The 27,592-nt window shown below is 40.8% G+C and overlaps 1 protein-coding gene across 1 annotated transcript in view; it reads left to right on the forward strand.

Annotated features, from left to right (window-relative positions):
• lrpprc (leucine-rich pentatricopeptide repeat containing) overlaps positions 1 to 27,592 on the forward strand; it is a 74,236-nt gene that overhangs the window by 38,562 nt on the left and 8,082 nt on the right. The window contains 12 exon segments of the mRNA XM_042501937.1: positions 518 to 642; positions 3,889 to 3,937; positions 3,939 to 3,993; positions 11,296 to 11,364; positions 11,520 to 11,610; positions 12,242 to 12,384; positions 15,518 to 15,635; positions 16,158 to 16,284; positions 20,482 to 20,570; positions 20,646 to 20,850; positions 25,935 to 26,062; positions 26,209 to 26,324. Of these exon segments, the coding sequence (XP_042357871.1) occupies positions 518 to 642; positions 3,889 to 3,937; positions 3,939 to 3,993; positions 11,296 to 11,364; positions 11,520 to 11,610; positions 12,242 to 12,384; positions 15,518 to 15,635; positions 16,158 to 16,284; positions 20,482 to 20,570; positions 20,646 to 20,850; positions 25,935 to 26,062; positions 26,209 to 26,324 (1,315 nt within the window).

Raw genomic sequence — 27,592 nt, forward strand, 5'->3', positions numbered from 1 at the left:
GGTGTGGGGAAAAAGAGAAGGAAGGGAGGAAAGAGGATCAGGAGGAAAAGGGAAATGAGAGGAGAGGACATGAAGGGAGGTTAAAGAGGGTTGGAGAGGACAAAGGAGGAGAAAGCAAGAGAAGTTGGAAGGTGCAAAAGGAGCTGAGCCGAGAGGGTAAAGATCAGTCGAGTCCTTTTGTCTGTTGCATTGCTTCTCCTCTAAAAGCCTGTCCAGGGAGACATTAGCCCCTCGCCGACAGGTGTGTGAGAGTGTGCCTGATTGTGTGAAAATGATGTATTGGGGCCAAAAGGCTTCATCACCTGCAGTTGTGCTGTCATGAATTCAAAGGCCTGTATTGTTGCAGAGGGTCACAGTGCTTCAATAGGAGGTCAGAGGGTTAACACCCCATGATACACTCTCTGTTTTCTGCAGACACAATCCTCTACATGACTGATTGGACAGACCTGACGTCTAACTCGCTCTTTCTCTCTGTGTGTTTGTGTGTGTGTGTGTCTGTGTGGTCACGTGCCTGCAGTGACGACCTGTCCGGAGCTCTAGACGCAGCAATGGAGTGTCAGAAGCTCTACAACCAGCTGCCTTGCATCCACGACATCCTTGTTCTTCTGGTGGAGAAAGGAGACACCGAACTGCTGCAGAAAGGTTACACATTTTTTACTGTCATCTCTTTGTGATCCATCAATCTGGGCCTAAAATCAACCCAACATTAATTGACACTTTTGATTATTAACTTCAGGAGTTTAACACACAACAAAAAGGAATTAAAATGTAATGTCTTAGCAGGTTCCAGCATCTCAGGTTTGCTGATTTAACCAAATTAATGTAATTCTAGAGGAGAAACCTTTGCAAAAAAAGCAACATGAAGATGTCACTTTGAAATCCAGAAACATGGCATGGGTATTTTTCTCTATTTTAGGATTTTTTATAGACTACACCATAATGTTTCAGTCAATCCTAAATAGTATGGCTAACAGGATCCCCACAATACCCTCATTAATTTTATTAAACTGTAGGCTCTTTAAACACTTCGTGTTAGAGGCAGGAATGTATAATGCAAACACAGAACCACCATTCAGCTTCACCGCTCTGCATAAAAAATACAATCGTAGAATAGAGGGACAGAGTTGTTTTGCCTCTAAACCGGCAGCAGAGGTGGTTTGAGCACCGACTCAATGCATGTATAAGATGGACAGTGGTCAGGGCGGGACAGCTGTGATGTTTTGATGATGTGTTAAGTAAATAGACTTGTATAGGACACACACATATTTATACACTGCTGGCCGAGGCTACCAAACAAGGTGCCACCTGCCACTCAGTTTTGAAACACTCACGTACTCACACACCGATGGAACAGCCATTACAAGCAATTTGGGGTTCTGTATCTTACCCAAGGATGCTTTGACATGTTGACTGGATGAGAGGGGGATTGAACCGCCAGCCTTTCCGATTGACGATGTGGACGATCACAGCCAAGCGGTCGGTATCATTCTGAAAGATCAGCTTTCATCAAACCAACATGGCTCAGTTCAAAATTTTGTTTCCTCATCTCTGGCAGTGTGTCATGCACTGCAGGAAGCAACCGAAAATGAAAATTTGGGAGACGTCATTACACGTCACGGCTGTCACGCCTCTTTTGCTTCTGGAACGTTGGCATGCTTTCTAAAATCACACATCACAGAGGCATTATGACTGCGTTGTTTTGTTCTGGTAAAAAGGTAAAGCTGGCACAATGAAGAGTCTTTGCTGAGGCATTGCCACAAATCTCTGTATGAAAAAGGCTCAAGATTTTTCAGATTTCTTCAATTAGAAATTTAACAGTAGAGAGATGTCAGGAAATGACATGATCACAGAAGGGCTAGGCAACAAAGGTCACCAGTTGGATCTTAACAGGGGTTGTTGGAGTTCACGGTCAGCACCTTAAGGTTTATTTACACCACTATGTTTTCCAGTGATACTGCTTCATTTTGTCTGTATACTTAAGCTTTCAGAAAAGGTGCACACATACAAACAAAATGAACTCAGAGTACGGACAAAACATCTAATGTTTAGCATAAATGAGCCCTTAAACCCAGCGGCCACCTGCATACGCTGAAGGGCATGATTTATTTAAAGTTTGCACAAGCATCACACTTTGTTGAAGGCTTGATATGTCCAGATGGCATCATTAAAGTTCATAATGGCAGTGCACACTTTCACCTCTTCCCGTGGACACATTCTAATATTTTTCCATACTTTGTGTTTCCCGTGTTTGTCTCAAAAACCTTTTATCATCCATTTCTGTGTGGAGCAAAGCTAATCCAAAGTGCCCGCTCAGTTTGCATTAAGCCTGCACGTAACAAGTGGCAACAATTCCAAGAGTGTGTAAGAGGACCGGAGAGTGAGAAAGGTTCAGACCAGGGTCGCGGTGAAGCACGTCTGATGATCACGTTTTGAACGGTTTCCCTGTATGTTGACAGCAGCACGGTGAGCAGGTCAAGTTCAATGTGGCGCCGGGGCAAGTGGCTCTGGAGTGTGTAAAGGTTGAAACTGTGCAGCAGAGCACCTCTCCACCTCCTTCCATCCCCTTTCACCCACACCCTCATCCACCCTTCCCTCCCGCCCTCATCTCTGACCCCCCCCAAAAGGTGGCGGACCCTCAGAGTTGGGCGCTGCACCCTCAAAAACAAAATTACTTTACAACGATTGTGTTACAAAGGCCAGCATGTAAACCAGTGCCAGCTAACCAGTGGATATAGAAATAGCAAATGTCTCCCACTCATGTATTTAAAGCAGGAGAGAGGGGTGACAAAAACCTTGAGTCACACACGACCTGACAGCTGTGTGAGTATATGCTGAGTGCTGCGCCATGCCTCGCCCCGCTCCTATCAACCCATGCTATTATAGTCACCTTAAAATAAAATAACACCATCATAAATAAAAGCAGAAACGTACTGGAACCATCAAAACCTGCCGACTTCCAACAGACTGGCCTTCAGCGCTCCAAAACACTCCAAAAAACATGCCTCGTCAAAAGATCTTGATTCACATGTCTGACCCCGGTTTGAGTTCAAGCATCAACAAAAAAATAAAATGGGGGTTTTGTGAGGTCCTGGCTACCATAGCAACCACTCAACTACTTTGAAACAAAAAAGGTCATTGTACAGTGCGTGCTTTTAACCTGGAGGTCTCTGTCATGATAAAATCTACAGGAATGTGGAGGAGGAAATGTGAATAAATTAGCGTTAATAATGAACTGATGTAGTTAAGCCTTATGCTAAAGCCTCAAATTTGGATTTTTAACCCAGAAATGCAACTCAAATTTAGTCCACCTGATCAGGCTACAAATGTGTCTACATTTAGATTTAGGTCATAAATGAGTTCCTTAACGATTTAAGTTCTTTCTGTTGACTTCAGATGAAGGCAAGTAAAGGGAGAGGGATTAAACTTCCTTCTTCTGCTTCGCTGAATATGCAGGTCCATTTGGATAACTTTGAGTTTGCAGTTTGTGTGTGTGTGTGTGTGTGTGTGTGTGTGTGTGTGTGTGTGTGGCTGTGTGTGTGTGTGTGTGTGTGTGTGTGTGTGTGTGTGCGTGTGTGTGTGCGCGTGCGTGCGTGGTACCTGTCCTGAAGCTGCTGGACAGAGATAGTACGTAACGCTGAGCCGAGCGCTTTAGCAAGTTTACCATGAGAGCTTAGGCTTTCATTCGGGACCTGCGTGTGTTTGTTTGAGAGCAGACTTGATACGGCTGCTTTGTGCCTGGGACATTGTGCCAAATAATGGAATCAGAACGAAAAGATGAAGTGTGCAGTGGGTTTGTTCACCTTGCACGCATTTTTATTCGCATCCTTTCTCTGCTCTGTTAACCCCGTCTGTCTCTCTGTCTGTCTGCTTCTCCGTCTTTCTCCTCAGCCATGGACGTTACGAGCCGGGAGCGAGGAGAGATGACCATGTTGTATGATGTTCTTCGCATTCCTGCAGACAGGCCGTTACCGTGAGGCTCGCAAAGTCATTGAGGTAAAAAACACACATACATAAAGAACTATGGTAGCCGGGTTGGATTTTTAGATAGTGCTTCTTCCTTCACTTGTGTATTCTAGTTTTCAAAAGGTGACTTAAATGAATGGTTTTGCCTTTATGGCACCCAAAGCTTGGTGGTTTTTAGCGGCACACTGCTGCTTTTCCAACCATGTTTGTGGCATTCAGAGTCATGTTTTATAGCTACACATCACATGTTTTCTAACAATACACCGCTGCCTTTCAGACCCCGTTTTACCACTCAATCGGAGAGTTGGAGACATTTATGATTTTTTTTTATCTAAATGTAACAACAAGGTTTTGTTGCAAAAACCCAACTGCCGACTCCTCAGTTGAGTGGCCTCATGTGACTAATCTCAACCACAATCTCTTCCAACAACAACAACAACAACAACAACAACAACAAGCTGACCCTTCTGTAATGCTTCAGGCCAAGCGGCAAAATACAATAAGTAAAGATGAAATGTAGCCGATCACTGCTATTTTATTTTAAGAGATTTAAAAATATACCATAATAATTAATAATAAAATCAGTCACCTTGTTGACTGCTATTAGTATTTATAATTATGAGACAAATCTCTATGCGTGATAATTCACCAGTTTGACCACAAAGTAATTTCACTACTGTCTGAGTGCTAAACATCATGTCTGTAGCAAAGACTGTGGAAAACTGTCAAAAAGCTTGGACAGATTTTGATTAGGTCTTTTCTAAAATATTTTAACCATACTGCAATGTTGCTGATAATAACTCGTTATATTTAGATTGTTTCTTAATGATATAAAAAACTAGTTTGGCTGATTTGGGGTAGGCAAATTTTTACAAAAAAGGATGACTCATCATGAAATGAAATGAAAAAATGATTTCCATGATTTCCAATGATTTTGTTAATAATGTACAATAGTGGGGTATTATTTCACCAATATACAGACACCTACATAAATGGAAGGCTGGTATATTCATTTGATTTTCCTGGCTGCAAAAAAGGAGCTACTTGACAAAAAAAGTCGAACAAAAGTCAGGATGACATCTGCACGACTGTCAGGAGCCACAGAGGAATGCATGATGTAAAAGCCACACTCTTATTGTTATTGTAGCTCATCTGACCTGAATATTTTCTGAATATATATATCTTTGTTGTCTTAAGTCCTCCTATAAGCCCTGTAGATTATAGTGAGAAAAAGAGAAAGGCAAAGCGGCCAGATGAGAAGCGATTTTCACGTGGATAAAACATTGTGGGCGGTTCGGGACTGGATAGCAGGACGGAGAGATTGATGAATAAACAAATAGAGGGATGAGCCTGATTCAGAGGAAAGAGAACAAGGCCATTATGTTGTCTGATCAGGATGAGAACAAAACTGAGGGGAAAAAATACCTCACCCCCCCCTGCTCTGACTTTGTTGTCTCTCGTGTCCTGGTGTGCACTAAAAGAGGGATTTGTCCCTCTTGAGGATTTCCAAACCCTCTTAAATATTATCGACATGTTATTGTGGCTCTCATTCCCTTCTGCTAGATTGTATTGCCGTTATCCTACTTATAAAAAAGAGCCAGCTACATGCCAGGGCTGTGTGAGGTTGATGATGCCTTGTAAATGGACCGCAGATGTACATGTTGTCCTTGATGTCGGTGGAAGATGTAAGTTAAAGGGACAAAAGCTCGGCTGCGTCAACCCCATCTGTTGAGTTTTAGTTTTTCATGGGAAGTTAAACCTGTAGATCTTTAAATGAGACACTATAAATGGGGAATCTTCAGTTGTCAACAAACAGCTTCAGGGTTGATAGTAGAGTATGGGCTCACACAGGAATTCAATATGACAAATTTCAATAACAGAAAACAAGAAAATGCTCAAATTATGACCTTGAACCCAGTGACACATTTCATTTATCTGGCTCTTCCTACATGTGATGGCTTCCTGTAGATGTATTGTTTAGTGTATAAATGTCAGAATGTCACAAACTCACATTTTTACTTGAATGATTATTGACTAAAATGTTTTATTTTTGCATGGATTGTTTGGTCTTTAGAGAATATGATAAGACAAGATAAAATTAGATAAGATAAGCTGTTTTTGATCAATTTCCAATTCAGATGTTCCAGCATCACAAAGACAAAAATAAGTACTGATAAATAGAGAAGTAAAAATAAAATATGAATAAATAAAAATGAGTTATAGTGAAAAGTTGCAAAAAAAAGTGACATATTAATACAGGATGAGATAGAACATGACATAAGATATAGTTTAAGGCACAATTTAATAGTAAAAACAATAATAATAGTAGTAAAAATAATATCATAAAACAGTAGAAAAATCCCACACAATTTCTCTGAACCTAATGTTTTATATACCTTAAAATTGCTTGCTTTGTTCAACTGTTAACAGCAGTCTAACAGTTAAACTAAAATGTATAATCAATGGTTAATGCTGAAATTCTAAACTATAGCCAGGATTTTAGCCATTCTGGACATAAGGGTCACTTACTTTTATTTATTTAAAAAAAAAAAAAAATTCACCACTTTGGCTCAGTGTAGTCTCACATAGCTAGACCCTTTAAGTTATTTGTATTTCTTTAAACCAATCACTGTACGGTTTTGGGTGACACTAAGCTCAGGATGTAGTGAGGTTTTTGTGGTGGAAAAGACAAGCCCCGGCATTAAAATAGCTAAATCTCTCCAAAGAGATAATGGCACATAAAAAATAAAATATGCTGAAGCATGGAGGTTTGTAGCTCAGCTTGTTTCACGTATAGATGTAAAACAAAGTGTGGAGATAGATGCAGCTGTGCGAGAATAGTCTCATAAAGTGGATTATGAAAAATGGTATGCGAAGGAAACATGTTGTCATCTGAAATAGGCAGCCAATGACGGGCTTTATCCCCACAGTCTACATCTGTACGCCAGACTAGGTGCAGTGGGAACAAGCTGTGAAGACAACATTGACATACTAATGTTAAAAAAATTGCTGATAGAGTTGTTGCACAGAGTGTGTTAGCAATCAGTTTTCTATTTACATATTCAGTAGAAGCTGTGTTTTGCGCAAACTGATGAATATCAGTCCAGTTTTGTTTATTTTTTTTATTTAATTTGTTTTTTTCTGGTAAGAGATATGTGGCTCTTAAGCTGTCAGCCACTATCTTTGTTTGCCTGCTGTTTAGTGCTGAACCCATAGTGCACAGTTTAGTAGAGCTTTTTTTTTAGTTTTGCTGCTTAAAACAGTAAGAGTGAACCAAAAAAGTTGTGAGCTGAAAAAAACCTCAACAACAATAAGTTGAAAGATGCTAAAAGGAGACTTACAGATTCATCATCATGATTGACACCTTACACATAACACATTTCATCTCTTATTAATATAATAATACTGATTCAAGAGCTTTAAAGCATAACAAACCAAGTAGTGGTGACCCAATGTGAGTTTAAAGGTTTTTTTTATTTTATTTTACCTCTGTTGGAGTCAGAAAAAAAAAACTTATCTGTGTTAATGTTTAGAACAAAAGTCTCTGAACAGAAAGTTCCCATCTGAAGTGTCGCTCGTTTTTCTTACATGACAATAGGACATATAAGACAATATAATCATATCTATCACTCAGATAGGCATACACACACTCAAAACACACAAATACTTTTTTTTAATTCTCCCCTCTGAGAGCGTCAAGTGGCAGTCCAGAGTGGTGTCTCTCTTTGGGCTGTGTTTGGTATAATTGGCAGCTGATTAATCACAGCTAATTAAATGTAATGATAGAGAAAGGTGGCCAATTTTGTGCTAAATGGTCAAGGTTAGGTAGAGGATTGTCAGGTGGCCGGGGCCTATTATTGTGGCACGCGCATGTGTGCGATGGTCAAGGTTAGGTAGTATTGCTAAAGAGTAGTGGAGCTATTATGTATTTTTGTGTTAGAGAGAGGTTTTGTGTGTGTGTGTGTGTGTGTGTGTGTTGTGTGTGTGTGTGTGTGTGTGTGTGTTGTGTGTGTGGACTAAGTGGCCAGGTGATTAGTGGAATTAGAACATTAGGAATTGAGATGGAGAGGGTTTGTTAAGTGGAGGTGAGACGAGGTCGGCTCTATCTGTTTCTTTTTGTGTACATGTATGTAAGGATGAGAAAGGAAACATCTCAAGGCCACGCAAGAAAAGAGGCAGCGTGATGCTCAGGGTTCATATGGTCATGAAAAAACCTGGAAATGTCATGGAATTTGCAAATAGCAATTTCTAGGCTTGGAAAAGTTTATAAAAACTAAATTGATCCTGAAAGTTTTGGAAAAGTCATGGAATTCTTTTGCACAAACCTGTATAATAACACATTCACCATTTGTTTCTTTAAAAATTGCCAAACATAAAAACAGCATTTTTTTCAGAAAAACATTAGTTTTCTTTAAAAATCACCAAATTCTGAAAGAAAAAAAATGGCAAATGGCAAAAATCTGCAGTAAGATAAATACAAAATACAGCCTTTAAGTTTGTATGCCCCTCCCATAAAGCCAAAATAAAAAAATAAGTACCTCTCCATCATTTAAAAAATTATTGGACATGCCTCCCCCTTTTTCCACCACCTCGTCCCCTCATAAATAATGAACAGTCCCTAAATGATATTTAAATTTTTAGTTCTAATTCTGTTCTGAATTAATTATTTTTTATATTATATATATCAAAATAAACTTTTGTAGTAGTTCAGAAAAAGGATGGATAAGGAGTATCAATGGTCATTTCAGAGAATATGTGGTCTTCAAATTTGCCTCAAAGTCATTAAAAAGTCATGGAAATTTGTCGCTAAAAAATATGTATGAACTCTGGATGCTGTGTGTGTGTGTGTGTGTGTGTGTGTGTGTGTGTGTGTGTGTGTGTGTGTGTGTGTGTGTGTGTGTGTGTGTGTGTGTGTGTGTGTGTGTGTGTGTGTGTCAGTCAGAGGATTGTCCTGAAAATCTGACCCGATGACATTTTTCCATTATCTCCTCCTGAAAGTGAGAGTGTCTGCTGTTTGTTTCTACTTTGTATTCTCCTGATCCAGCCCTGCGTGTGTGTAAGTTATGTTCCTTCTTATTTCTGAGGATTTTGTTTTCTGCCCAGATTAGGGAGATTTGTCCTGACGGATTCGAAATCCCAAACATATTCCTGTGTGTGCATGTGTGTGAGAGAGACGAGTAGATGTGCAGAAGGCTGCTTTGAGCCCGCAAGACTTTAACAAGTAAAGGGAATCGGAGGAAAAAAAGATGGAGCACTTGCACTGGGCCTTAGTCTCTAAGAAGATTAGACAGACTGAGAGAGAGAGAGAGTGCAACACATTTTAATTTGTCCCTTTGGCTGGCTGGGTAAGAACATAATGCCTCTGCCTGGGCCGGATGGAGGGATGGAGAGGCAGGGGGAAAAGACCGAGTAGGAGCAGGGGAGATTTGGAGGAAGAGGGAGGGATTGAGGGGAGAGGGGATTGACGGAGGAAAGGATGACGGCAGCAAGGGACGGTCAGAGAAAGGGATGAAGCCCGTCTTTTCTTGACTCTCCCCACCCTCTCACAGTATGATGGGCTCCCATCAAAGAGGCCAGCGGGGATTGAGCGCTGTTGATCCCCCGTTCAGATTAACTTCCTGGCAGATCGCTCCGTCTCTCTCTTTTTCAGATTACCAGGAAGAGAGAAGAGATTTCTCAATCCTAGTCTTATTCAGATTGTATCAAAGCCCCCAAAGAGACAGATGAAATCCTGATCACTGTTATTCCATGATAATAATCATCTAGTCACTCCACATATCAGGCTAAATCTGAGCTACACGAGCCTGGAGATCAATCTATGTCAGCCCTTATTTCACCGCACACACACTCTATCTGCATATCATTGGTTTTAATACGAAAGTACTACAAATCTTTAAAAAATGCAGGCTTATTCAGGACTGTTGGGACTTCTTAGTCAGTACATTTTAAATCTAGATAGTTATTGTTCTGTTTTGAAATTTTAACCTGTTATTTTGCATCTGAAGTTAAAAATGTATGTATTCTCTGTTTTCTACTGAATGTTGAGGTTGGAAACAAAATGCTTTTTCCATTCAAACTATTATTAGCAAAAGAACCGAATGCCAAAATTAGAAAGGTAATAAAAATGCTAAATGCAGTTTAAAATAGGTTCTGGTATAAACAGAATTTATACATATTCTTGTTACAGCTTAATTTCACACTATACTGCAGACACTGGTATTGCACCAGTTTTTATTTATTTAAAGCTTGTAAAGAACGTGCATTGAATTTTTTAAACATTTGTGATTTCAAATTCAAATAGAGCATAACCTCTATTGTCCTGAGTCTACACACAATCCACTCCACTAAACAAGACGATGAATTGATGATCATTTGGATGAGCAGTAAATTCTTTGAGTCAAAAATGCGAAGACATATTCTAGTCTTCATAATATATGATTAGGCTGCTTGTCTCTGTTTTATATAATTGTGAGATGAATGTCTTTTTATCTTCAGATTGTTGTTCAAACAAATCGAGATAATTTGAAGGCGTCACATTTGGCTCTTTTAACTTACTGAAATTTTATACACTTAATAACTCATTAATCAGCAGAAAAAAAATAACCAACCAACTAATTGGAAGTAAAAGTAATCCTTAGTTGCAGCCCTGCTGTGCGTCTCTAATGCCAAACGCATGTCTCAGACTCCTCTAAACACATTTCACTCTATACCAGGTGTGTTATCTGTGTAGTGATGCACCGCCTTGCAGCTTTTCTGTACCTACATGCTTTAAACCCACCCAAGGCTACACAAACATTCACTTCATTTCTTTTTACACTTAAAGATAATCTGAAAATGCATCCCTGTGCTGCACTCAATAGATCATACAAGACACATTTCACTTTAAAACCAGCAGTTTATCTATCCATAGTAATTCTGTAATATAACGGGTATACATCAACTAAAAGCAATATTTAAAATCTTTTTTAGGCTGAATGGCTTCAGATGAATATGGATAATGCACATAGCTACACAACCTGTAATTTAGGTCTGGTGCTTTAAATTATTCCAGACTAGATTTAAAGGGTAATTCTGGTTTATTACATTTATAGCCACTATCACTTGGACCATAATTCTGTGGATTTAGATGTCATTGTCCCCACTGATAATAACATTGATCACTAATAAAATAATTGCTTGACATTTGGGAACACAGTGAGATCTCTAAAAAGAAAAATACATCCAGGAGTCACATATAGTGACACTCAGATGTTCATTGCAGAAGATAGTTTATTGACACTGTTAGTCATCCGCTCTCTTATCTGTTTTTGTCTCAATTTATTTTCTTTTTAGACGCCTGGAGTGAGGGCTCGGCCTGGACGCCTACAGTGGTATGCAGAGAAATGCATTGCTTTCAACCAGGTAACACACACACACACACACACACACACACACACACACACACACAATCACAGATACAGGCTGAGCTGCTCAAGGCCACAAAGTACAATGCAAACAAAACGTGAAAATACAAACATTCCAACTTAAATTACATATCATTGTGTTTGTGTGTATAGATGGAGACCTTGGAGCAGATGGTGGACATGACAGCCAAGCTGTTCGAGTGTGACAGAGATCAGATGTATGGTTACCTCCTCCGTCTCTGCAGTAAGTCTCTTCCTCACTTTCATTTGTCTGTTTGTTCAGTTTTGTCCTCTCTCATTTGCAACCTCCCACTTACCCCCAATCTCCTCTGCTGTCGTGACCTTCCGCCTGTGGGTGCGCTGGTGCCCCAGACTCTTTCTCTGTGTGTGTGTGTGTGTGTGTGTCTGTGTGTGTGTCTGTGTGTCTGTGTGTGTCTGTGTCTGTGTGTGTGTGTAAGGGAGAGAGGGACGGAGGATGGGATCAGTCAGAAGTAAGAACAGAAGACATGGTGTGATTGCTGCAGTAGAGAGCAGAGCAGATAACAGTTGTGATTGGAGTGTTAAAGCTGAATGTCAACCCATTACCCTCACTGCACACACATGCACACACACACACACACACACACACACACACACACACACCTTCTAGTTAGTGTGTTTCCTAAATTACAGCATAGTTGAGGGTCAGTCAGTTGATCAGATTAGTGCTTAGTGATTGCCCTCTCTCAGCATGGAGCGCTTTGTCTGAAATGACTCTCCAGTGCAGGCTGAGTGATGAGCTACAAACAGTATGGACTGACTTTAGTCTGGTGTTATTGCACTCATAACAGATTATATAAGAAACACACTGCTGTTTTGTGTCTTCTTGTTTCCAGAGGAGTCAAATGACTGGAAAAAGGCAGAGGTGGTGTGGACGAAGATGCAGGAGGAGAACGTCATTCCCAGGGACGGGACCCTGCGCATGCTGGCAGACATCCTGAGGGAAAACGGCCAGGAGGCTCCCTTTGAGGTGCCTGAGGTAAAACCTTAGCTTTATAATATGTAGATCACACTAATGCTCATTAGACTGATCTGTCATTCAGAAGAATAATTGCCTGGAGGTTCCCGAGGGGTATGGAGCAGATAAAGCTAAAAGCAGCGGTCAGGAGATTTCCAAGAGCTCTGAAGGTCTCGAAAAGTGCCTGAGGTCAAACATAACACACAAGCATGCAGAACCGCTCGTTAAATACAAATCAAAATGGTGCCTGTGCACACATTTCTGTCTTTGAACACTTGAATCTAATGGAGTGACGGTACATTTGTCTATCACACTGAATGATTTGCCAATCAACAATATGTTATTTTTACTATTTCAAATTGCAAATTCTCTGTTTTAGTTTTTTGAATTGGAGGATCTACAGTTTTTCTTAATTTTGTGTCATTTTAAAGATATCTATGTCAGATATCTTTTTGTTTTGGAGCTTATATTATATGGAAAGGAGTTAATGGATATAAGCTTGGGTTCAGGTGACCTATAATGGTCATTTCTCAGTATTTTCCAACATTGCATAGGTTTTAAATATATGGTAAACTGCAGTCCTCCCTTGATATAAGAGGTATCCTTGATGAATAAACATTAGAATTACTACAGCCCATTTTCCAAAAAGCCAACCATAGAGAGTGCTTTATTGCATCTCAGTGATAAGCAGCAGCGTTAAAGCAGTCAAATCACACAAGACAAAGGGTCAAAAACAAACAACATATAAGGACGCAAAAAGAAGTTGTAGTCGCATTCCTTGTCAAAAAAAGCCACTGGTGAGCTGTAGGCACAGTAACTTCAGTCTGATGTGGATGACAGGAGATGTAATGCAGCTTAAAACCTTTACTGAAAAAAGTTAAAATTACACTCAGTCACGCCGTAGAGAAACTATGTGCTCCCGTGCTTTGTGCAGCTCTCTGCTCAGCTGCACTGCTCATGACGTCAAGAGTACAGGGAGCGTCCAATCACAATTCTACATGCATGCATTTTTATTCTTTTACATTTTTATACATAACTATGTTGCATTCAAGGAAAATGAACTTTTACACATTTTAAATTAAGTTATTCTTATATTGAGTCTCTTACAGAAGTACTAAAGAAAAAAGCAGAAATAACCAGAATTTTAAGTATAAACTGAAGTCAGGTATTGGGTGAGTTGGGCACTGAACTCAGTACTTTTAAGTATACCAACAAATTATATCTGTACTACAGATAACTGATTCATGTTAAATCCATGTGTGCTAAATTTTGGCGCCTGAGAACACATCTTGATGAGAGTACAGGTTAGACAAAAGGTGGAAGTGCCAAAAAGTGCCCCAAAGCCTGCCATGAAGCTACAAGGCTGGCAACGGAGGTCTGTGGAATCATGGGGTTCAACTTCAGACACGAGGTGAAAGCACCAAGAGCCGCGCGGCGAGCTAAAACAAGAGCAACAATCTTCTGTGGTACTTATGGCTTTTTTAAAAAAATATGTATATAATATAAGTAATAGTTCAGTATCACTGAAAAGCACATTCAACTTTCAGGTACAACTATCGGTTCAAATGGGAACAGCACCCAACCCTATAAAGGACCCCATAATCTGCTGCCTTCAATTAGAACTCGTGAGCTCATGGTGACGACAGGGTGACGATGTGCGTAGTGTTCAAGTGGTGAAGACGTGACAACACCGCTGCTTAGGCAACAGCGACTATCGGCGTCTAGAAGCCAATGAGTCTCACAATTTAGCAAGCTAGCGAACGGCTAACATGCAGGAAATGCAAAATCATAATGACAGGGAAAGAAATGTAAAGGCCCGCCTCATAATAACATATTATGAGCGCCCCATGAGGCCTCGCCGCAGCAGCCACGGGTTTGATTCTGGCCGTTGCCCTTTGCTGCATGTCATCTCCTCTCTCTCATCCCCTTTCACACTTGAGCTGTCCTATCCAATAAAGGCAAAAAGCTAAAAAATGTTCTAAAAAAATAAATTTGTTAACACAACTCTTGAACTCCAAGCTTTCAGAAAATTTCCACTTGCAAGGTTGTGAATACCGTAAGAGAGGGGCCTTTATAAAGACTCGTCATAAACACGACCCTTATTAACGACAGCCGTGTATTCTGTGATGGTGCCTAGCAGTATTTTGGTTAATGGACAGTAAGTCTAGTTAAAACTGTATAATCTTCTGTATTGATTTGTTGAAGAGCTTCATCAGAGCTGCAGAGATGAGTATTGAGTGTAGCCAAATTAAACTGAAGCTGCTCCCCATAATTTAAAACACAATGCTCTCCTTTTCAATTATTTTCATACTGCATAGATTAACCAAAGAGCGCATTGACCCCAACCTCTGATCACAGGAACTAACCCCAAAAAACCTCTGAAAACTCTCATCAGCTGCTCGCTCCATACAGCCCCCCCCCCTCACCCCGCTCCACTTTAAGCTTCTGTTCATTACATGCAGAGGAAACAGGATTGCAGCTCTGATCTGAAGTGTGGTCAATCAGACGGGCTGGCTGGTGAAAGGAATTACAGCTTGATCTGTCTGTAAATCTGTAATGCCAGACTAATTTAGCCAGCAGCTAAATGCCACCATATGGCTGCCGCTGGAGTCTTGGTTATATATGTGCGTGTGGCCTCACTCAATGAAGAGGACGTGAATATTTATAGATAAATCAAGTTAATACAACACATTCAGAGAGGACTTTTGCATTAAATAAGATAATATTGGTGTTCCTGCATTTTTCTTCAGCTTTGGTTTGCATGTGAGCGTGCTCCAATAGCCCGAAGCGTGATGAGACAGGAAGTGATTGCTGTTGCCTGGAGCGATGAACTTAGTGACCCCTGGGGGCTCTTGAGTTGACACCCCCTCTCTGACACACACACAATCGCTAACGCACACATACTTTTCTTTTGCCCCTTGGGTGCCAGACCTAATTTGCCCCTAGCCAATACAGCTTAACCCCCTCCCCTCTCTGCTGCACGGGTGACCGAGCATTAGGGGACCCTGCCCTGCTTGCCCGCCGTCATACGCGCACATATACACACACAGCAGCTCTGTGCAAGCACATGGTTGAACGTGTGTGTGTATGTGTGTGTGCAGGCATCGGACTTAGTTTCATCGCTGTTTTATTTACCTTTGTGTGTCATTTACAGAGCTGGTACCAACAAGCGGACGCCAAACAGCAGGAGGCAGCAGATCCCGAAGCTGTAACTGATAATACTGACAACAAGGTCCGTGTGTTTGGCCTCTGTAAGAGGGGCAAAGCCCAAGGTAAGCAGCAGGAGGTCCCAGTGTTGTTGTCCTTCATGATATAGAGCTGAACTAAACACAGACAAATTGACATCAATGAGAGGTGCTAAAACCTTTTTTTTTTAATAGATTATTATTTACAGGCAAACAATACTACACATAACACATATAAAAACACGGTGGCATAAATATAATCTCACAAACCCCAAAAAAGGAAAGGAAAATAAAAAACAATTAGACAGAACGATATAAATAAAATTAAAAAGACAAAAAAAAATAATGAAGTCACTTCAGTAATTCAAATAATTAGGCTGATAGTACTAGTGCATTTAAAAAAAACCTAGTTCTGTATAGTCCAACTTCTCACTCAAGCAGATTTTCTCCCATTTCATGTTGTTTTACAATGATTTGTTTCAATATTTTTTACCATAAGAAACTGACATGTAAACTTGAAATAATATGAAGATTATCTCAGATTTAGCTTTTAAAAAAATCTAGTTCAACCTCAGCCTCATTTTTTTCTCTCCCTTGTACTCTCAACAGAAGCCTACAGATTGTTGAAGGAATTGGATAAAAAAGGTTTGGTTTTGACCCCTGCCCATTATGATCAACTGATCCGAGCCCTGCTGGCTCAGGGATCTTTGGAGGATGCCATGGCAGTCAAGGACATGTAAGTGCCTCAACATCTCATTCTGCACGACAATGACGTGTTTTGGTAAAGCCTTACAAAAAGCGTGTAAGTAGTATGTTTCGACAGTTTTATGATCATTTGTGATAATCAACAGCAACTGAATACCAAGGAGCCATTTCTTCTTAGTATCTTTGTTATATTGAATCAATCAGAGTCAAAACAGTGAAATAATAAATAGAAATAAATAAATAGTTCAGATCTTTTGAATAGTGCTTGTAAGAGGTACTTATCCATCAGTCAGTTATATTACATACAGTGGATCTAAGTCAGCAGGCCCCAAAATGACTACAAAGCAACACTGTATGACCAAAAAAGATACAAAATTTCATAAAAGAGAATTAAACCAATACAAAAAGAAAAAAACAAAGACACAAAATGACCACAAAGAGATGCAAAACTTCTACAAAGTATGTATGTCCTGCACAGTGGTGGGTCCTTTGCATATCCGTGCCCAGGGGCCCATTGTCTCAAAATATGCCGATGGCAGGAGTAGCAGCCCAGATGCTAAGTAATGTGCTGCTGTGGACTTGGGCAGCAGCAAAATGTATTTTAGCATTATGAAAATAACCTAAAAAAATCTATATCTTCATCTTGCTGCAAGACAGCAATTTCTCACAGGGAACTTGAGCCATGTTTTGCTCTCTTCAAAGCCAGACTCATTTGAGAGAAACAGGAATTTAACATTTCTGAACACTGGAGCTGCTGGTCTACTGCTGCTTCAATCAGTTAGTTTGTTTGCACTATTGTGCGACTTTGATGCTTAAAACGATTAGATTGAACTCTCAAAGTACCTCATTAACACAAAGGTTGAGTTTGACCAGCAACTCCAGTGTTTAATGATGTTACATTTGTTTTAAAAAGAGAGCATATTAATGGCTTGAGTTCCTCTCTGGAAAGGGCTGTCTGATGGCAAACGAACATAGGGATCAAGGCATCCATAGACCAGCATTTCCTGTGTTCAGCCAGCTAAAATTAGTGTTTTTGTCAATAGAGTCTGGTGGCTTTGACAAAAGCATAGCTGTGGAATTGAAGCTTTCTCGTTGGATCAGGCTTTCTGCAGCAAGGCGAAATGATAAAAATATTCTCAATATGGCATATACTTAAACTAACATTGATATTTTTTAGGTGGCTAAAATATGTTAATCTGCTGCCCTTGTCCCTTGCATTACATTGCTTAGCTTCCATGTGGGTGTTCCTGCATGCTTTTTAACGTGGGGGGTGTGCTAAACAAACATATATCGTATGTAAAACACTGACTATGGATGAGTACAACCCCACTTAAAAGGGTTCAAACTATCCTTTCAATGCAGGACTTTTTTTTTGCGTATTCCCCCCTCGGGCAGACAGACATCAGAGCAGTGCATCTTGGTTATAAACACAACAAATTCAACATGTAGTGCGGTTAATGCTCTGCTACTTTCCCAGTCTCCTCAGTCTGTGGCACCGGGTCACCTCAGGCTAAAACTACATCTCCTCAATAGACATGAGGATTATAAACTGATTGTGTGCGAACACACTCAGCCCTGCTGGATATGAACAGTGGTTCTTACTAAGCCTCAAGACACACACACACACACACACACACACACACACACACACACACACGCTCGGATGTACAGATTAATTTTGGTTTTCTGGGAAGCGGGTGATTTTGCGCAAAACATCAATCTTCCTTCAATTAGTAATGTATCGTGTGTTGTTGCGTAGCGGGGGCCATATCAGGGCTCGAGACAAATGGATGGACAGACAGAGGTATTAGAGATCTGAGCTCAGTGCAGCGCTGATCTTCTCTGTTTGTCCTTTTAGGTAATCTCCTTTTTCTTTATCTCCTTTTGTCCCTTTCTTTATATCACTTTCTCGCGGCAGAGGAAAAAACACAGAAGCAAAGAGATAATAGTATAATGACACGACACACTGAAAGAAAAGACGCGGTTACTAATTTGCAGGGGGGAAAAATATGTAAAAACATCCATTACACTATCACTCTCGAAGCAGTTTTTCGGGCTCTCTACATGGTTCACTCTCTTATGTGATGAGAAATAATCGTATCAATTTTAGACCCCTGTTTCAACAAACGCGAGGCAATACAAGCGATAACTCATCTCCAGTCTCTGTTTGATTTGGTTTATGGCATCCCTGCCTGGATAAAAGCTTCGTTTATCTGCACTCTAAATGAGAAGTGAAATGAGCTGAGAGGAGAGTCGGGGAAAGATGGAAAGCGGGGAGGAAAGGAAGGAGATAAAACAGGAAAGGAAGAGTGTGTGAGGCGAGGAGGGCGAGATTTAATCACGTACGAGGTTAATGAAGACGCTATAGGCATTAATTCTCTTCGCGTGTGGGTGTGTGTGTTTGTTTTTGGGTAATCTGTAGAGAATTGAGCAGCAGGGTGCTTATGGCGAGATTAAGAGATTGTGAGAGAGTGATGATGATGAGAGAGAGACGAAGGGGTGGATGTTGGATTCATTGGCTGAAGCACAATACCCCTAGAAGGAGACGGCGATAGCGAGCGGCAGTGAGAGTGTGTGTGTCGGGGGAGAAGGTGAGCGAGAGACGGCCTCTGGAGATTTTCTCCCACCCGATAAGAATAATTCTGACCCCACTCCCCCTCTGCTCGGTCTCCACGGCAATCCGTCGGCGACCCTGTTACCGCTCCAATCTCCGCCGTGACCCTGTCACAGCGGCTGCCGGATGCTGCTTGGCCTGGTGTCGCCGTGGTGATAAGGATTGCCAGCCTGATGCTCAATTGAGCGGACGGATTAATCTGGTTGCAGGGCTATAATAACAAATACAAAAAAAAAGATGGGAGGCAAGCTTGATTGAGGTTTTAGTGGCAAGGAAATGAAAAGGAGGAGGACTGAAAAGGACAGCAAATAGACGCAGCGAGGGAGTACGAAGTGATGTGAGGAGTGAGGCCTCGATGTTCCGGTCTCATCCTCTCACATAATACCACGCAAAGATATACAAACACGCACACGCAGCCGCTCAGCAGGAAGTAATCAACTGTTCGATGTCTGTATTATTTTCCGGGTTACAGCGAGAGGTTTTACAAGAGGCTCAGACTCGCTGTCAATCACATGTGTTCCCATTGTTTAATCTGTCTCATCTTTCAGCTCGTGTGTTTATCCACTCTGTCAATGTGATGCTTAATTATGACCCCAGTGCAGAAAACTTAGATGCCACAGAGGTTTTAATTCAGTCATCAGGTCCTGAGTCCAGTTTAATTCACAAATGTGATAAAGCAGTCAGACTGGATGACCCACCTAAGGAGATCCTCACCCCTGCTGTGTCTTTTAAACCACTTTTAAAAACTCACTTTTTTTTTTTTTTTTAAGAACTATGATTTTCCTCATGTTTTAAATTCATCAACTGTTTTTTACTTCACGTCTAGTGTTTGGCTCTCAGTTTGTTTCATTCCTTCTATGTTTTTAAATGTACTCCGTTTTTAACCTTAAGCACTTTTTCACTGTGTTTTAAAAGGTGCTTTGTAAATAACATTTTATTATTATATTATCATCACAGATTAGAAAGATTTGCTTTAAATGGTAAAGTGGGCTCGCATAGCCGAAGCGTTCTCCACAACAATATCTCATTTCACAATATAGAAATATAAATGAATAAATTCCTCTGTTGGGATTACACACATTAAAACCGCTAGAATTAAAGACTTGCAGTAAATGACATCATGTGTACTGTGTTACCAGAAAAGAGGCATATAGTAGTTGTACACGCACATTTTTCCTTCCATCCACATGTGTAGAATATATAACGTATAAAATATACTAACCATATTGAAATGTCTGTTAATGGGTGATCCGGTGAATTAAATACCAAAAGTACATCATCATATTGAAGCAAAAATCCTGTGATTCCAATATCGCCACAAACCAGGTATACTCATTGATTATAGTTTTAGCCACAATAGCCAAATACAGCTGTAGAGGTGAAATGAATAGCGACCTCTGTGGTATTTCTGTGATCTTCACAGTAACTTTGATCATATTGGCTGACATTACACCCCAGTTGTGATCATTAGCGAGTATAAAGTAGTTTGCTTTGTCTTTGGGGGCACAACTTGGATTAAAAACAGTCGAGAAGTTTGAAAGACAAGTTTAAAAGTTTTTTTCAACGAATTAGAAGTGTCTGATAAGCCAAAAAAAAATCCTGTCTCTCTCTCAGTGCTGTATCACATTTGCCGAACTTCCTTCTGAGCGATTCCGCCTCCACAATGCTCATCATCACACACAGCAAGAAAGGCCAGACTGAAGGTAAGAAACAGACATAAACACGCACTTACATAACTCATACACACACACACACTCATGCCCTACCCTCCTCCTCAGATGCTCTCAAGAAACTGAAGTCGATGCTGCAGGAGGGCCGTATCCCCGCGGTGCTCGCCATCACCAGACTGATTCAGGCCTTGGGTAACAAAGGTGACGTGGAGGGGATACAGGAAGTGGAGTCACTGGTGAAAAGCTTAAGCACAACCCCCAACCTGAGCAGCATGGTGTTTGTTAACAACATGGCCCTCGCAAACATCAACAAGTAAGACTGTTTTTTGAGTTGAGGAGGATCTTAAAAGGTGGAGGATTTTTGCATGTGGTGACTCTGACATTGTCCTACTTTTTGTAAAGAAAAACGTGCCAATTAAATGAATTTGAAATATCCCCTAAACACATAAAAGCCTGCACAAAAGGCCTTTAACTCAGGAATTTGGTCATGCAACTTTTTAGATATTTGCCGTAATCCGTCTCTTCCAAGAGGTTTTCAGCATATCAACTGTATCCTTTAGGCTTGGGTGATATGTAATATTTCATGTCTTCATATCTTCCTAAAATTTCTCTGGGGTATATGACTGTATAGGTGTGTGTGACACCCCCCTGACTGCGGGTGCGCTGCTTACATAAGTTTTTAAGACCTATTAATACACAATAGAAACCCACAAAATTTTAAGAAAAGTAATATTCTCACACCAATTTTCCTCAGAGAAATACAACTCTGCACCCTTTGAGGCCATGGGAGACTGATGAGGCTTAATTGCCTCATTAACTCATCACAAAACGTTCAAACTCAACAGAAATAAAAATAATACTCACCCAGACTGTCTTGGTTACTCTTGTTCTAATCTAGTTAATAAAGCCACTGTTCCAACAGTCACCAGCTCCAGTTTGGTTGAAATAAAGCTTTTTTCACCAAATTTGATTTAGAAAACTTGCAGTTATTAGGCTTGGTGCGAGGACCCTCTTGTAATGCAAATTATTATTATTTTTCTGCCAAAAAAAATATCATTTTTTGGAGCTTGCAACATGCCCAAACACTCCTGAAACGTTGTATTACCGGCCAGACGAAGAATTTCGTATTTTCCGTAGTCAGCCGGGCTAGTCGGGTGTCACCAGGTGGGCTGCTGCTGAATGCCCGTTTAGCTGCTGCGATCGCCGGGTGGGCTTCTGCTGAAAGCCCGGTTAGTAAACAGTGATTTCTAGGTTATTTAAATGTACACTCACCATCATGGAAGTGATGAGGCGCTGTAATGTATTGTACTAGCTAACGTAAGCTAATACAGACAGCTAATAAAGAGTTGAATTTAACCATTACTAACCTGTTACATTTGGAAAAAATCATACCATTTCCTGTTTAATTTAGTCCTTTCTGTTAATATTTTTGACCCACTTCTGGCGAATATGTTGGTGCTTTGCAGGGATGCTATGCAGACTGTAGCTCTCAGACAGCAGCACAAGTAAAGGCGTTTTTTCCTAAAGTTGTAGTTTGTAGTTGGAGCAGCTGAGAGCTGCACAGGTTTTCCCAAGCTCCCAGACATCTTTTTCAAAAGTAATGTTACACAGATAGTAAAAGAAGAAAATTCTGCACTTCTCAGCACAGCTTGCATTCATACAAATGCGTGAATGAGCGAAATGCCACCGCAGTAATTGCAACTTGTTTATCTCGGTTTACACCGAACTCATTTATACCTCTCTCTTTATGCTAACTAGAATGTGCCAACCCCCGTATTTGATTGGCTCATCCTCGGAAGGCGTGGTCAACCGTATCATTTTATAGATCTTTCTTTATGCAAATTCGAATGTGCCAACCCCCATATTTGATTGGCTTATTTTTGCTAGGCGTGGTCAGCTGTATCATTTTATGCCACTCTTCATGCAAATTGGAATGTGCCAACCTCCGTATTTGATTGGCTCATCCTCGGAAGGCGTGGTCAGATGTATCATTTTATATGTCTCTCTTTATGCTAATTTGAATGTGCCAGCTCCCGTGTTTGATTGGCTGACTACACTTTCCGAGGAGGAGCCAATCAAACACGGGAGCTGGCACATTGTAATTAGCATAAAGAGAGACATATAAATAATACAGCTGACCACGCCTTCCGCGGATGAGCCAATCAAACGCGGGGGCTGGCACATTTAATTTGCATAAAGAAAGACCTAAAAATCAGTACGGCTGACGACCGTTGACCACGTTTTGAGGAGGAACTAATCAAACACGGGGGATGGCACATTCTGATTAGCATAAAGAGAAAGACAGAGTTATAAGTAATATTTTTAGAGGCTCTTGTTTTAACCCTTTGAAACCTGGACAAACTGGCCTGATTAATATTTTTTTTGCCAAATGAATCACATTTTTGGAGGTTGCATCATGCCCAAAAACTCATGAAACTTGCTAAGCATGTCTGGCCTGGTGAAAAATTTTGTATTTTGGTGGTTTAGGGGTGTGGCAAAATGGCTCAACAGCGCCCCCTAACGTGTAGCCCGAATGGCCAGTTTCACCTACAATTATGAATCTTGATACACTTATGTATCATGCCCAGATGCACAAAAAAGCCTCTTGGGCCCACCCCCCCAAACCCAACAGGATGTCAGCCATTTTAAATTTTGTGTCAATTTTTGCAGATTTTTGGCCTCATATTTTTGCGAATTCGTCCCACAGGATTAATCCGATCGACCTTAGATTTGGTGTGTTCATTGTAACCCCTTGGTGATGAAAAGTTATCAAAGGTCCGCGCAAAAATTTTACGGTTTTCCCGTGGCACGGTGTCAAATTTTTATGCCATATAGCCATAAAACAGGAAATTGCTGTAACTTTGGTGTACATTGTCCAATCTGCCTGAAACTTCCTAGGTTTGATAAGGGTCCTGCCGGGAACACATCTGTATACAATATTCACTTGTTGTATTTGTGCCACCTACTGGCAACAGGAAGTGAGCCTTGAGGGACAATTATCATTGAATTTACATGATAGTTAGGTGTCAATTTGCGCCCCCTCCACTGCCATCTAGTGGCCACTGTAAATACTACCCCATGTGAAGTAACTCACTCGAGGGTTCAAACTCTCTGTGTGCATTATTCGACTTTCACATAAATAAACGACCACTTTAGCTGGAGTCCCACCAGTACCCCGACATACATGGGGGTGCAAGGGCCCTTTCATCGCTGCTTGTAGCCTCTGCTCCGCCACTAGGTGGCGTGGTGTCTTTATTGTCAGCTACCTGTTTTACCAGTAGAGACCGGAGACTAGCTCTGGTGGTGCTTGCTGTGCACTACATACAATCAGTTTAATAGGAAGTGGAGCGCCTGTCTTTATAACAGTATTGAAAAACATGTCTTCAGGATTTCTAAAAACTCTGGAATAGTGTAATACTGTGATACCACCCATGTCTATTATCCTTATCACCATGTGTTGTCAAACGGAGCACAGACAGACACCAAACAGAAAAACAAATCATTGTCGATGAGTAGGGCTGCATGTTGCATGAACAAAACATTATAATTTCAATTTATGATGCATTTGTTGTCCTGTGTAAAGTCTTTTATACAACTTGGTAAACTCTGTTGGTATTACTGTGCAGCACACCGAGATAAACAGTTAAATGCAACACCAGCAGCAAAGTGTGACATAACCCACGTTGACACACTCTTAAAGTAAAAGCTTACACAGGGAGCGGGGCGTCAAGAACAAATAGGAAACACGGACATAATAGGATTATTCATGGATTCCTTTTAATGTCATGAAAAGACCCATCCTCCACTTCTGCTTTGTCGCTTCTCAAACAACAGAGAACAAATATACGAAACACACTGTGCATCAAACTTTCATTGTGCCACTCGCCACATTAGCGCTGTCCCCCAGCTCGAGCGCCACCGTCCCCTTGCCATCTCGGAGGGACAGCAGGAAGTGAAGAATAGCAAGACAGTCTTACGCCCGATTGGCCATCGCAGCGCCGGCCTGTCAACTTGAACCCTGACCTCCGGGAGCTACGCTCTGAGCGGCTCTGACACGTGCGTCCCCGCTGTATCTGAGTCAAGCTGACTGGTTAAGAGCCGGGGCGGAAAAGCAAGCAGGCCCGGAAAGCGCAGCGCCACATTTAGAGGGGCCCCCCGCTGAATTATTCAGACGGTCCCAGTCGCAACAATCAGCGTAGATATGTTCCCCCACCTCTGGAACGCTCTCGCATATACATACACAGAGACGCACACACACCCTGTGTGTTAAATATTCATCACGACTGCTGACGGTGGGGAGGGAGCAGGGAGCGTAAAGTGTTAGTAGCGAGGTCGGGTTGCCAGATTGAGTTGTTTTGGATTTGTAGCTCTTTGGTGTGCAAGCTTTGTTTGGTTGTGGCAACCTCAGCAGAAAAACATTTCACAGTGTGAGTGGAAGAATGAGCTGGTCTGCACTAACCGGGAGAAAAGAAAACAAACAAACCAATTTCACCGTAATGTGAAATTGGGAGCATTTAAAATGTATTATTTATCTGGCCAGTTTTTCATAATATCTCTAATGTTCCTCTCACAAGGGGTCCAATCACAGTTTGAAAAGTGATTCATGGTTTTGCATATTACTGATACACTGTTTTCCTCGTAGTCCAGCAACTCTTGCAGTAATGGCCATATTGGACATTCTTGTCTCCAGAGATGAAAAACTATGAAAATTTTATATCATGATTGTAGTGACTCAAATTACTATGGTTATTATTATAATGTATTGTAAAAATGTGCTAAAAATATTTATTTTTCATATTGAAAAAGGCAAATAAAATTACCACTTTTTTTGCATAATAATTAGAAATAGTAACACAGCCAATACCTTAATGTAAACATATGAAAATCATAAAATATTTGCATTGATGGCACCATGTAGCCAATCTTGGAGACTGTTGCTAACTTTGCTTGATGCTGGACAGTACTTTACCAAGTATTTTTTTTTGAACAGCAGTAATCAAAAGCAGGTTTAGTGGTGATAAAATTTTGAAACCGTTTTACTAACCCTCTGGAATTTTACCATTATTTATCTTAAAAATGGTAAACTTTTCATTCTTAGTGATCTCACACGATTTCCATCCAACAATCATTCTGCACCGATGAAGGAAGAATTGTGCCCTTTATTTAACATACATTATATAACACACACACACACCCACCCACCCACACATTATTATACATTTATCTATGTATGTTATTTAGGGTGTTGCAGAATCACTCTTCTTGTCTCAGAACAGGGTTCGTTTCGCCTGTTTTCTTAATATCTGTTTGGGGATAAAACATCTAAAGCTTTTTAGTTGTACTTTTGATCTACTTTTAACTGAACTAACCTTTAATCCCCCTCCCCATCCTCATCAGTGGTGACTTTGACTCAGCAGTGGAGATTCTGGAGGCGATGTACACGAGTCCAGACAGCCCAAACCCCAGTATGTCCTTCGTCTTTAGAAAGGTCTTGGAAAAGGACAATGACAAAGCCTTGGACAAGTGTAAGACACACAACACATACATGTATTTAGAAAAAAACAGAAATACAAAGCATGAAAACTCTAAAAAAAAGACAATGAAAATGATGTAATCCAGCTTGAAAAACAGTTTGAAAAACACTTGACCACATGTGCATACTGTATTGCAGTGAGTGCTATGGCAGAGCGACTAGCCAACCACTTTGCCTGCTACAGACCAGCTACAGACCTCTTCCTCCAGCTGCTGGAGGTGGACAAAGTTGAAGACGCCAAGTTCATGCTGGCTGTGAGTATGAGTGTGTCTCTGTGTTTCTGTGTGTGTCCCAAAAGTTTAAGCAGGAGAGCCAACACTTTTAATTATCACTGCAATGTATTTTGAGCTCAGTGTTTTCCAAATCTGTGTCAAGAGATTGAAAAACAGGATTTTAGGTAGATATTTTTTACTGCTGTTTGGGATGGGTAAGGTAAGCTGTGTGTGTGTGTGTGTGTGTGTGTGTCTGTGTCTGTGTGTGTGTGTGCGTGTGCGTATGTGTGAGAGAGAGAGAGAGAGGTTTTCAGTTGTGGTTGGCAGAGGCTGAGATGAGATGCACTTTTATTAAAACTGGAGGGAAATTGACAAGCATTCATGCAAATGCATAAAGATACATCACTTGCTGCTCTCGTTCGCTTCTTTTCATCACTTTTTAAACATGAAGTGAAGAAATCCATGGTTTCCAGGTCAGGTTGTGTTTCTCATCACATGCATTCATCACTCACCAGTTTGTCTTTGTGCAAACAGGAGAGGAGATGATGATGGTATGGGTTGCCTCTAAATAAATCATTTTTTTTGATACCAAAGAAAATGCAAAAACATTGCAATGTGCCGTATAGTGCAGTTACATTATTTAGGTTGCGCAGCATGAGGAGAAAGCTCTATAAATTTTTTTTTTTTTTTTAAACTTTTTGTGACCACTTAAACTAAATTTTAAATCATCTGGAGCATTTTGTCCCGGTGTGCACTTCTCCATTTGAGTGTCTCTTGCTTGGCTGCTTTTTAAATTATTGCATCAAAGTAATTAAAATCTGCAGAAAAACACAAATCAACAAGGGAGCTGGAGATGCATTCGTCCAGTTGTCAGACCCGAGGTGGAGACATTCTTCCGCCACAATCGTTGACTTATTCATCCGGCCTCACATTTATGTCAGGAAGTGCTCCCCCACATTCCACCAATGAGTCTGGTGGTCTGAAAATTGGCCTCCTACTGCTTCACTTATTTAACACAGTTCATACATTACAGCTCAATGACTTTGCATTGAGCCTGGGGACATGAATATGTATAAGCTCGATGGGTGAGAGACAGGAGGAAGGATGAAGAGGACGAGGCAGAAAGAGAGATCAAGAAATACTCTGAGAAAAACAGAAAGATGGAGTTGAAGACGCTCCTCTCTCTAACAGTGATTATTTCACTCTCACTGGCTGAGTTATTACCCCTCTCAGTCATTCAGTTGCATGTGTGACTGAAGCGCTCATTAATGAACACAGATGTATTACTTAACTCCCTCACTTACTACACT

Source organism: Plectropomus leopardus, chromosome 15 (assembly GCF_008729295.1).
Source record: "Plectropomus leopardus isolate mb chromosome 15, YSFRI_Pleo_2.0, whole genome shotgun sequence".
NCBI lineage: Eukaryota > Metazoa > Chordata > Actinopteri > Perciformes > Serranidae > Plectropomus > Plectropomus leopardus.